This window comes from Branchiostoma lanceolatum, chromosome 4, assembly GCF_035083965.1.
Source record: "Branchiostoma lanceolatum isolate klBraLanc5 chromosome 4, klBraLanc5.hap2, whole genome shotgun sequence".
In the NCBI taxonomy this organism is placed as follows: Eukaryota; Metazoa; Chordata; class Leptocardii; order Amphioxiformes; family Branchiostomatidae; genus Branchiostoma; species Branchiostoma lanceolatum.
Window position 1 is genome coordinate 12,098,574 of NC_089725.1, and position 12,763 is coordinate 12,111,336.

The following is a 12,763-nucleotide window of genomic DNA, read 5'->3' on the forward strand; positions in this document are numbered from 1 at the left end:
CGAATTCTTCGAAATAAATGTTAATACAGCCAACCCTCAATTAGTATGGGATGCAGCAAAATGCTTCTTTCGAGGGCATTGCATTAAATTTTCAACTTGGAAAAAGAAACAGTACTTAATTAAAGAAAAACGACTTATTGACGAAATTAACATGTTGCAGCGTCAGATTGACAGTGTCACCTGCCCGACAGCTGCCCAGCTGGACGAATTTTCTTGTAAGCAAAAATTACTTCAATCTCTTTATAATGAACGTTTAAATGGCCTCTTGATCAGATCGAAATCACGCTGGATGGAGCTAGGTGAAAGGTGCACTAAATATTTTATGCATTCAGTCCATAGAAACTATATATATATGTCAGGAAAAATATTCAAAGTATCAAAAGACCGTCTGGAGAAATTATCTCTGATCCAAACGACATTCTATCCGATCAGGTTGACTTTTATTCCGCATTATATTCTTTTGAAGAGTTGCCAATTTCCCTCACCCAGGCCAACTGTGAGGATTCCTTTTGGAAAACGATTATCCCATGAACAACAAACTAATTGTGAAGGTACTATAACTGAAGAAGAATTGCACAAGGCCATTTTGTCATTCACATCTGGTAAATCACCAGGGTTGGACGGCATTCCAGTAGAAGTATATAAAATATTTTTTGATGTCTTTAAAAATCCTATGCTAGAATGCTTTAATTATTCATTCGTCAATGGGTGTCTCTCTGGCACGCAAAAGCATGGTCTTATTTCGCTACTTTTAAAAAAGGACAGCAAGGGTGCAGACAAGGATCCAACTACTAATATGTATAGCACTTAGAATAAAAAATGTAATTACACACTTAATAGACGAAGATCAGACTGGATTCATTAAGGGCAGGTACATTGGGGATAACATCAGATGGTTAATTGACACTATAGAGCACTATGATAGTGAGGATAAACCCCGGCTCATATTTATTGCAGACTATAAAAAAGCGTTTGATACCTTAAGGTGGGATTTCATGTTCAAATGTTTAGAATTTTTTAATTTTGGTCCTCAACTGATAAAGTGGGTTAAGGTTATTTTAATATAATGAAAAAACACAAAGTTCCGTCATTAATAATGGTTACGTTTCAAAACCCTTTTTATGACATCGGGGCGTGCGCCAAGGATGTCCCCTGTCCCCTTATCTTTTCATTATGGCAGTGGAGATTCTTGCTATCAAGATAAGATCTAACAATTCTATTCGGGGTTTAAACGTTAAGGGTAAATGCTCTAAAGTTTCTCAATATGCTGACGATTCAAATTTTCCTTTCGAACCAGACCTTGAGTCATTTTACGCCCTGTTGTCCAATCTAGAACATTTCTCAGAAATTTCTGGTCTTTATTTAAATGCCGACAAATGTAAAATTTTGCGATTAGGTTGTCTGAAGTTTTCTAATTTTCGTCTGCCTACGCACTTACCTTTACAGTGGGTTGATGGTGGAGTAGACATATTAGGTGTTCATGTACCTATCGACATGAATAGTATTGTCAATGTAAATATTGAGCCCCGACTAGAAGGGTTGGATACCGTACTGCGCCCTTGGAAAGGTAAATCCCTATCATTATATGGTAAAAAAATTACCGTTGTTAATTCTCTGGTGGTTTCCCAGTTTACTAATTTATTTCAAGTTTTGCCATCGCCAGATGACTTGTTTTTCAAAAGGTGTGAGAAGAAAATTTTTTCCTTCATTTGGAATGATGGCCCTGAAAGAGTGGCACGTAAAGTCTTGTATAACTCGGTTGAAAATGGGGGGTTGAATTTGAAAAATTTGCGAACATATGATAAAACAATTATGAAAGCGTCGTGGGTGCCAAAATTGTATTTTCATCCTGAGTGGTTTGTTTCGCGGTCCATAAATTCTCACCCCCGCCTCCGTTTGAGTTTACTACCCTTTTTTCATCTGCTCTCCGTCACATCTCTAAATCTTACAACATTTCTATCTCAAGTTCTTGATGCCTGGTACGAATTTCAACATTTGGAACCCACGTCGCCAGGTGGGGTTAGACAACAAATACTCTGGAATAATTCAAATATTGTTATTGATAATAAACCTATTTTCTTTACTGCTATGTTGAATAGAAATATAATCTTTGTTAATGACTTATTATCTAATGACGGCCTTCTGATGTCGTACCATGAATTCTGTTTAATGTATACGAATATTTGTGACCAACTACGTTATCAGCAGATCATATCCGCCATTCCGTCGAAATGGAAGAATTTACTTAGCAGGGAACATACAAAGAATTTAGTATGCATGATATTTCAAAAGAACTACGCTTGGTTAAAAAATGTTAAGATAAACAAAGCCGTGTATAATTATTTTCTTGTATCTAATAATCAAATTACTGTGGCGCACAAAATTAGACTATCTTGGTTTGACTATTTTGATACACATGTGCCTTGGAAAATGGTCTTTACAAATATCATTAAAGCTACTATTGACCCAAGTTTGAGGTACTTCCAATACTGTTTAATTTATAAGTTTTAACCCTGCAATAAAATTCTTCGAACCTGGAATTTGACTGAGTCAAACTCCTGCTCTTTTTGCAATAATGATGAGGAAACCTATGTACATGTCTTCTGGGAGTGTGTTCATGTCATTGCTTTTTGGATTGAAGTGTTTGGATTGGAAAATTGGCTTACTCATGAAATCGGTCTGACTTTAGATTTAACGTCTTTTATGGTTATTTTTGGTGAACTGTCCTTAAATACATCTCCTTTAAGAAATATAATCATTTTACTGGGCAAAGTCTTTATTTTTCGGTCCAGGCGCTTTAAATGTTTACATTTGCGATCTTTCAAAAAATTAGTATCTTTCTATCAAAAGACATAGTTTCTTATTGCATCTCGGAGAGGGAAGCTGGAGAAGCATCGAGGTAAGTGGGGAACTTTATGCTTGGATTAATTATATTCCCCTTCCAGTGGGAAGGGGGATATATTGTTTTTGCTTGCCTGTTCTTCTTCTTCTTCTTTCTTCTTCTTTCTTCTTCTTCTGCCAAAAACCAAGTAGATGTGCGGTGGTAGCTTTACTAATGGTATTGCAGAAAGTCATATGTACCTTATGTTACAATGTACGGATGTTATATTTGAGATGTAGGTACCTATAGGAAAGGTGAATACACCTGACAATAAATTATGCTAATGAGGACCTCATTTGCATAATTTATGCAGAAACTTGTATTTCCCTTACCGAAAAGCTACAGATGTCATATTTGAGATGTAGGTACCTATAGGAAAGGTGAATACACCTGACATTAAATTATGCTAATGAGGACCTCATTTGCATAATTTATGCAGAAACTTGTATTTCCCTTACCGTAAAAGCTACAGATGTCATATTTGAGATGTAGGTACCTTTAGGAAAGGTGAATACACCTGACAATAAATTATGCTAATGAGGACCTCATTTGCATAATTTATGCAGAAACTTGTATTTCCCTTACCGTAAAAGCTACAGATGTCATATTTGAGATGTAGGTAACTTTAGGAAAGGTGAACACACCTGGCCATAAATTATGCTAATGAGGACCTAATTTGCATAATCCATGCATAAAGTTGTATTTCCTTTACCGTAAAAGCTACAGATGTCATATTTGAGATGTAGGTACTTTTAGGAAAGGTGAACACACCTGGACATAAATTATGCTAATGAGGACCTCATTTGCATAATTAATGAATTAACTTGTATTTCCCTTACTGTGAAAGCTACGGATGTCATATTTGACATGTAGGTACCATTACGAAGGGTCACAAAACCTGGCCATAAATTATGCTAATGAGGGCCTCGTTTGCATAATTTATGCATATCCCTTACCGTAAAGGCTACGGATGTCATATTTCAGATGTAGGTACCTTTAGGAGAGGTGAACACATCTGTATAAAAATTATGCTAATGCAGACCTCATTTGCATAATTTATGCATAAACTTGTTTTTACCTTACTGTAAAGGCTACGGATGTCATATTTGAAATGCAGGTACCTTTAGGAAAGGTCAGAAAACCTGGCCATACATTATGCTAATGAGTGCATTATGCATAATTTATGCATAATTTATGCATATCCCTTACCATAAAAGCTACGGATGTCATATTTGAGATGCTATATGCTAATGCCGACCTCCTTTGCATAATGTATGCAGAAACTTGGCAATATCCTTACAGTCATTGCTAAGGATGTCATATTTGAGGTGTAGGTAATGGAAGGGGAATATTCTGCATTTTCCAGAAAATGTTGCCATTCTAGTTTCTTATTGCTCTTTACGTTTTGTCAACTGTTACAATTTAAGTTTGTTATTCTTGTTTTTTTAGTTATTTTAGTTTTGGTGTATCGTTAAAAAGGCACGCATCTTTTGTTAGCTGTCCTTACTTTTTATGTAGTTTATTGTTCATCATGTAAATTTGTGTTTATCTGTATATTTTCTTGAATAAAAAAAAAAAACAATTTTGCAAATCTGAGAACAAAAGAAGACAGGGACAAGGTTAAATAATAGTTTATTGCAAATTCATGCCCGTAGGCTAATTGCATGTTGACAACAATGTCGAAATACAAATGTAAGGTAAAACAAAAGGTATACATGAATACAAGATCATTCTATATTGCTATTCTACAGTAAGTTTCTATATCTACGGTACTAATGCGGGGTTTGATTTCTTCTCTGAAAGCAGTGGAAAATAAAAAGTCCCACACTTTCAATGATGAGTGGGTTGGAAGATTTTAAAAGGAATATGAGTTTCTGTGTATTTCTTAATTCAGAAAAGTTTTTGAAGATTTCGGATACTTTCGTGAATAATCTGTTTCTTTCGGCTTCAAATTCGGGACATTCGCATATAAGATATATTTCATTTTCCACTGCTTTCATTGCACACTGTTTACATGTTCTGTCCTGGACCGGTAGCTTTTTGTATCTCCCTCTCTCTATTTCTAATGGGTGCGCGCTAATTCTTATCTTACATATTGCCGCATGTTGGTCAAAGTCATTATGATACAGATGATTTTCCATGTCGTAGATCGTTTTCACGTTTTTGTAAAATCTTAGTTTCCTTCATCTTTTAACAGGTTATGAAAGAATGTTTGAATATACATATCTTCTAATCTTCTTCTTAACAGTGCACATGTCTGTCTAATGTCTATATTAGGGTTGTCGGTATACCAAATGTAAGAGTAGCCACAATTGTCAAGTACTTCCTTTACATGTTGAGTCCAGTTTTTCCTACGATTATTCACAGGTACATGTATATGTTGTTGTGACAGAAGTGCGTCTACTTGGAGAGGATGTGAGGAAATGTCTAGTTGTCTGAGTCGTAGCTAGTATTTGACTATGCGGACTGAAACATCTAGATCGACTGGAAATATACCCAGCTCCGCTCTACATGCTACGTTACTTGAGCTTCAGGGTGCAAAATACCTGGTTGCACGTTGCACAGTGCTACAAGATTTCGGTTGGTGCAAGTTAATTCCAAACCCAGGTAGCGCAGTGTGCAACCTTATATTTTGAGCTCAATTGGAGCCCTGGATGCTCACAAAAACACAGTGTCACTCTCATAAAATTCGGTAAATCTTTGATTGAAATAAAGAAATCAACACTTTTTTGTTTTAAACCATCCAAAACCCTTCATAGATCGTGGAATTTGAGCTGAAAAAGACGAAAACACACTGCCCTCGGCTAAAGAAGATGTTGTTAGGTCAATGGGAACACAATACTATCTAATTTATATTTTGAAATATTAGTAGTATCATACGCTACATACGAGCTTAATTTGAAGAAATCAGTGAATGTTGCTGGAGCAACCTAAAATTTGGATGTGCAACCTAACATTTGCCCTAGGTTGCAACAAGGGCAACTTGGCTCAAAAAGGTATTTTGCACCCTGAGCTTCTTTGGACACCAAGTATGTTTTTACAAAATCTGTTTTGAATTATCTGGATACGACACTTATCCTTCAGGTAATCCTTTCCCCAGATTTCGCAACCGTACAACACGATAGACTTAACACATGCGTTGTATATCCTTAACAGGGCCTTAGGAGACAATGGTGAGCGAATCAAATGTTTGAGACTGAAAATGGCTTTACTTGCTTTTTGTGATAATTGATTTTTGGCAAGAGAAAAACTTCCCGACGACGACAACATCAAACCTAAATAGCAGTAAGAACTTGCTGTTTCAATACTCTCTGAACCAATGGAAAAATTCATGTCCTTGAATAGGCGTCCAGTTTTGTTAAAAATCACCACTTTTGTTTTTTTCTGATTCACTTGTAATTTCCATTTTGTGCAAAACATATTAAGTCTGTCTAAAGCACGTTGTAACCCTTCTTCGGTTTCTGAGAAAATCATCACGTTATCGGCATAAAGTAGACAAGAGACAAAAAGATTGTGCAAAGTGGGAGGTACGCATTCGGGGTTATCAAACTCTTTAACAAGGTCATTAATAAATAAGGCGCACTTTAGACCTACAATGTTATAAGGTCGTACGATCATCGTCGTAGGCGACGGTTTTCTTTAGACACACGGTCAGGAAATATCATGGGACCCCCCGGCGCAGAATTCCATTGATGTGCGCGTGTGACTCAAAGTGAACTCTTGCGCTCAAATTCAAAATGGCGGGGGAACCGCTTGTTTTCGTCAAAAGATGAAGCTTTTACTGACTATGCAACAACTGTTGCCCTGTAGATGAGACGTTGAGAACGGTGCTCAGCAAAGAAAGAGATTGAGGCTGGTTCAGAGACGGACGGGATTTAACCCGAGTTCGTGACCGCCGCCGGGGATGTCCCGGGGATCGAGGAATAGGGGCATACTAGAGAAGTAGCCACTGGTAGCAGGGCGTCGCGCCGGAATAACCGGTTTCGGATGAGAAAAATATGTTTCCATTGCTGATTGCATGCATATTTACAAAGAAAACGATAGAAACTTTCCTTCCCGGACAGGAAACAGCACGCTGTAGGCTTATTAGCATATCACTCACTTCCGTCGCCGGCGACGATTCTTCTTTAGACGAGAAAAACACAGCCACAGGCCCCCCCGCTGAACGTCGTGCGACTGGGTCCGAGGTGGTCGCACGACATTTCGAGGATTTCCCGTTTATTGCCGTCGTACGATTGTTTTGATCGTCTTTAGACGGCCAAAAAATACCGTCGCCGGCGACGTCGCCCACGACGATGATCGCACGACTCTAAAATGTCGTAGGTGTAAAGAGGCCCTAAGTTGAAAAGTGTAGGGCTGAGATTACAGCCCTGCTTTACACCTCTGTCCGTGTCGAATAAAGGAGTGAGACCTGTGGAAGTTTTGACGCACGTCTGGGAGTTAGAATACATGGATTTGATTAATTCATAGAATTTTCCACCTATTCCTGAGCTGAGTATCTTATAGCGAAGGCCTTCTCTCCATACACTGTCGAAAGCTTTCCTGAAGTCGACAAAACAAGCATATAGGCGTTTATTGGAATTAACGTATTTAGATATTAAGGAGTCAACAACGAAAAGGTTATCTCGTGTTCCAAAATTCTTCCTGGTTGGTTTTGGGAGAGAAGTGAATGATTGTCTAAATGATTAGAGAGGCGGGTGTTCAGTATTGTGGTAAACAATTTGGCTAGGCAACTCGTTACAGAAATTCCTCTGTAATTATTCAGGTCCTCTTTAGAGCCTCCTTTGTGAAGTGGCACGATGTGGCTTTCACACCATTGTTTAGGGAAGTGGCCTGATGACATGATTAGGTTGAATAAAATTGCTAACGGCTTTGTTAGAACATGTGCGGCACATTTCAACATTTCATCTAATATAAGATCATTGCCTGAGGCTTTACCATTCTTCAATTGTGAGATTGCTTGATTGATTTCGCTTGCTTGTATTACTGTATCTAACGGGTTGTGTTTTGACAGTTCGGTTTCCATTTCATTCAGTTTATTTTTAATGTGAATATGGAAGCTGTTGTTTGTTTTGGGTAAGTTGGATATTTCATCACTTCCATACAACTGTTTGAAGTATGTATGGAGAGCTTGACTGTCCACTGCTTCCTCAGTGGATACACGATAAGAGCAACCATACTACTGGCTTGTAGTTGTAAATCTTTTGCCAAGTACTAGTTTATGGAATGCATTTCTAAGAGCACCCTATACAGTATAATGCATCCCTACGTCAGACTTGACTGCAATCCTACATTGTATCTCCTGATTTAAAAAAAAGAAAACTCTTTAGCTTGCTTCGCCTGTGCCCTGCACCTGCCTTAGCTTTTTCCACACCCCAGCACAGATTATGTTTTGACCTCAAATGTTTACGTTGTTTTGTTACCCTGTAGCAGGGGCCAGACGTGCCACCTAGACAGGTACGACGGAAAGTTCTTGTAAGTATTCTCACAGACACTGAATTCAAATAACCCAATCACTAATGTTGGATGATTCTATGTAAGGGTCTTGGTGGCTGGGGGTAAGGTATTGTTTTTTTAAGGACACCAGATAATGTATTCAGTGCTTTTTAGATATTGTAGTAATCAAAGACTAAACTTTCTTCAAGATATTTGTAGGCACATGTAAGAAAAACATAGAAATTAAGTCAAGGTGGTGGGACGGGTAAAAAATGGGGAGAGCAGTTGAAAATTTCTGTCAAAATGAAAGGAGGGTGTATCAGGATACTAGTGATGGGTAAAAAGACTTCTCCTTCTCCACTCAAAAATGTAGAATAGCCCTAAGGCTATCATCTTCCCAACATACACAGGGATGATGATAGATAGCTATAGCATTGGGGCTATTCTCTAAGGCCATTTGTATTGTAGAAGAACAAAAGACACATCATCATCATCTGCCTCCGTTTGTCTTGAAAAGAGGATGGGCTTTGGTTGTGATTGACACAGTACCATTGATATTTGTCCTAACTTCCTCCTTCCTTGTTTTGCAGCCTCCTCGACCAAAGAAGCAGCCCCCACCCTCTGCCTCAGTCAAACCTGTTGGAGGTAAATAGAAGAATCTTAGATTACAGTCATGATTTGTAGAAATTTATATTGTAACATACTGTTTATGACATTTTGAGGGCGGGTTTATTATCATTATTTTGTTCAAGTTTTGTGTGAAAAGGTTGCTTTTCTTGGTGCATTGTTTTTCTTTTCTGTTTTTTTTTTAATGGCTAATTTACTATAGATCATCATGCCCCCTCTCACATTACTTTGAAGTACCTCAATTTGCATGCAGCTTTGTTTACATGTAACAGGGGTTATCAACAATTTTCAATATGGATGGCAGGATCTCCATTTCCAGGTGGAGAAATGCAAAGTATCCAACATGTTTGGCCGAAAAAAGTTGTAGTCCTGTTCTACAACTTTGTTAACTTCAACATGTTTATGTTGAAACTAAGCTATAGTGATTCTCTTGCTTCCTGGTTTCTTTCTGCTTTTCAGTCTTTGGCTTACAGGCAGCTTTCTTCTTGCTTTTCACCACTTGCTTGCAGAGCTGGATACATACATGTAGACCATTCAGTGTTTGTGACAGTTGCAATAGATAGTCATGTACATACAAAAAGAAATACATGTAAATGAAACAGATTTGATTGCTTTACAGCATGGAATTTTATTTTTGTTCATACAAAGACCTTTAACTGCTGATCTGTTATGTTTACTAGTACTTTGTGGATTAGCTTCTCTTTCCAACTAATCAAGGAGAACATGATGTCGACTTGTCATGTCACGATATATGTGTGGCTTCTCATACTGCTACAGAATATCTGTAACCCAACATTGTTAACACTCTCCTCAGTTAAATAACAATAACCATAACACAAGAGCCTAAAATGTAGCAGTATCATTGGCCAAACACACTACTAGTATCCCAACTGACCACTCCCGACAAAACCCAAACTTGCAAACTTGAGGATGAATCTTTTGTGTCTTTTCCTATTAAAAATAAATGACACAACCTTTTCTCAAACTGTACTGGAATAGAAACACTAGTTTCTTTCCCTTGACTGGCTGCTTTAACTCAAGTATGTGTCACCAACCCTTTTGATTTCTCAGTTTCTCTCTACTTCTCTTCACTGTAACCTTCTGTATGTGTGCTAGCGTGTTGGTACCTGTGTCTGCTTGTTTTTTCTCTCTTAATTATTTTTACGATTTGCGATGATTTATGTTTGTCTGAGGTGGTTGCTTACAATGTTCCCGTCTGTTTCTGCACTGCTGGTGTCGCACACAGCTGAAAAACCATTTTGGACCTGTCTAATTGTATCACAAGAGCCCTTGTAGATGAGAAGGTTGGAGTTGAAATTTCGGCCACCCCTTCAGAGTTCTCAACTCCAGCCTGCATCCTGCTTGCAACAGTTACAATGCTTTGGAGAGTCAGTTGTAGGTTGACAGTCTGATGTAAAAAAAAAGAGCTACATGTTAAAAATCCTACCATGGTTCTTTGAAAGAGTGGTCCTGGTGTGAATGGAACGAAAACGTGCAGTCCAATAGCCTCACCTGGCATGGGCAGTTCTGTTGTGTGGAGATAATCTGAGCTAGTGCTAAATGGTTTCTTTATGTATAAAAAAGTCTCAGTGTGGCTCTCAAACCATCTACAAATAGTTACTATGATAAGAGGACACAGACTTACAACCCTAGTTGTACTGACAGTCACCAAAATATTGGAGATATCTTAGTAAATATCCCTTTATGCATTTACAACTCTGTGGTAGTTAATGAACTTGTTTAGATACAAAATTTCTACGCTCAATATTTTCCCAGGCTCCACTGAGGAAAAATTGGATAAAAAAATCAGCCACCCTCGCGATCATTCCTCCCAAGAAGCCGGGTCGTTTATCTGATTTAACATTATTTACAAATTATGCTATAGAGTTGTTGTTGATGATGACTTGAAAGCACATTGCATCTTTGATATGATGAAGTAAATTCACAAGTTGGAAGAATCCCAGTTTTTGTGACCATCATGCAATCATCCATTAAGTGTTTATGACACCAAAATACAGCATCTTCTAATTTTCTGTAATAGAAATAGATCTAGTATCATTCAATGAATATGAACATTTAAAACAAATACATACCCTTCTGAAGTTTTTTTAACATTGAACCATAAGAAACCATACTTCCAGCTTTTGATTTTTCTCTGATCACCCCACCAGGTAATTACATTAATCAGTGACTTTACTCTTCCGATGACGTCACAAAAACACGGCAGCCGGTCGGAACCTTACACCATGGCTTGTGAAAAACATCATTTGATGAGCAAACAGTGCTCAATTATAGTGATTACATTCAATTAAAAGATATCATAATATTTAGCTTGTTTGCTTCTCAAAAGAACGTTCTTTCTGAGCCGCAGTGCAAAGTTCCAAACCGGCTGCCATGCTCAATGTGACGTCATCGGAAGAGTAAAGTCACTGATTAATGTAATTACCTGGTGGGAAGAATCAAAAGCTGGAGGTATGATGTTTTGATGGTTTGATGTGCAACAACGTCTGAAGGGTGTGTATTTTGTGCAAATGTGTATGTTATTAAACAATACTATTACTAATTACTATTATGTTTTATGTAATTTCTTGAATTTTTTTATTTTGATATCATTGGTGTCTTATACACTTTAACAAGGCATCAGTCCAAACTTATTAATTAATAAGGGCTTTGAAAGGACATCATGAAGTAATTAAAGATTTCATCAGACCCTCAGTCCAAATGCAGAGATCTGGGGACATACAGAATGACATTACAGAATACATATGACTGCTGGTGAGAGCAGTCAATTGCATTCCCTGTGCTTTAAAACAGATGGGTAGGAAAAGGAAAGTACTCACATGTAGTGTGAACATTCTCAATGTCATTGCATGTCAAAAGTTCAGAAGGTTGAAAAAGGTATACTGAAAAAAAGGAATTCAGTGGTACCAAGTGTCTGGTAGTACAAAAACTAAAATGACAAATTGTACTGAAGTTTCTTGCAGAATTTGAATGTAGATTTTCCCATATCTTTTTGAATGGATGCTAATTTTGTTTTCCTGGCACTTTTCAGAATTGGACTTTGATCATGTCCAGGTGTCAGCTGACAAACTGACACATCTGACGGCACAGAGAGCCAAACATCCCAACAGGAGACCCCCCTCCAGGTTCTCCAAGGTAAGGAGTGCAGTACATATATAAAATATATATAGTCACTGACATAATGAGTATGATGCAGCATGAGGCTAAACATGTGGCAGGGTGCGAAATACCCGGTTGCGCGTTGCGCAGCGCAACAATATTTCGGTTGGCGCAAGTTAATTCAAAAGCCAGGTAGCGCAGCGCGCAAGTTTGTATTTTGAGCCAAAGATCTCAATAGGAGCCCTGGAAGCTCACAAAAACACAGTGTCACTCTCATGAAATTCGGTAAATCTTCAATTGAAACAAAGGAATCAACACCTTTTCGTTTTAAACCATCCAAAACCCTCCATAGATCAATAGATTTGAGTTGAAAAAGACGAAAACAGCTTTTCAAAACAAATTTTTCATGATTTTTTTTTTCTAAGATTTTTTTTTTTTGAAAATAAAAATCCGTTAACCAAGAAATTAGATTGGTGTGGCCTTAGCATTGATAAATAGGAGTTACTTGGTATGGCCTAAATGATTGCTTGTGCTCCCACCTTTTATATAGTGGTGTGCCTAGATTTTTGCTGGTGTGCCCAATTTTGTTTGGGTTAGGTCAATGGGAACACAATACTATGATAATCTAATTTGTATTTTTAGATATTAGTAGTATTATAAGACGCTACTTACGACCTTAATTTGAAGAAATCGGTGAAT

The 12,763-nt window shown here is 37.7% G+C and overlaps 1 protein-coding gene and 1 long non-coding RNA gene across 7 annotated transcripts in view; both read left to right on the forward strand.

The window, feature by feature from the left end:
* LOC136432621 (phosphofurin acidic cluster sorting protein 2-like) overlaps positions 1-12,763 on the forward strand; it is a 52,303-nt gene that overhangs the window by 19,617 nt on the left and 19,923 nt on the right. For 2 of the 6 annotated variants that reach the window (XM_066424036.1, XM_066424038.1), the window contains exons 9-11: positions 8,312-8,356; positions 8,908-8,962; positions 11,997-12,100. In XM_066424036.1, the coding sequence (XP_066280133.1) occupies positions 8,312-8,356; positions 8,908-8,962; positions 11,997-12,100 (204 nt within the window). The remainder of the gene's footprint in view (positions 1-8,311; positions 8,357-8,907; positions 8,963-11,996; positions 12,101-12,763) is intronic. The other 4 variants (XM_066424039.1, XM_066424037.1, XM_066424040.1 and 1 more) reach the window with 4 other exon arrangements.
* LOC136432623 (uncharacterized) lies at positions 4,354-7,300 on the forward strand. Its single transcript, XR_010755551.1, has 2 exons — positions 4,354-6,458; positions 7,223-7,300. It is a non-coding gene; the product is annotated as an uncharacterized lncRNA (long non-coding RNA).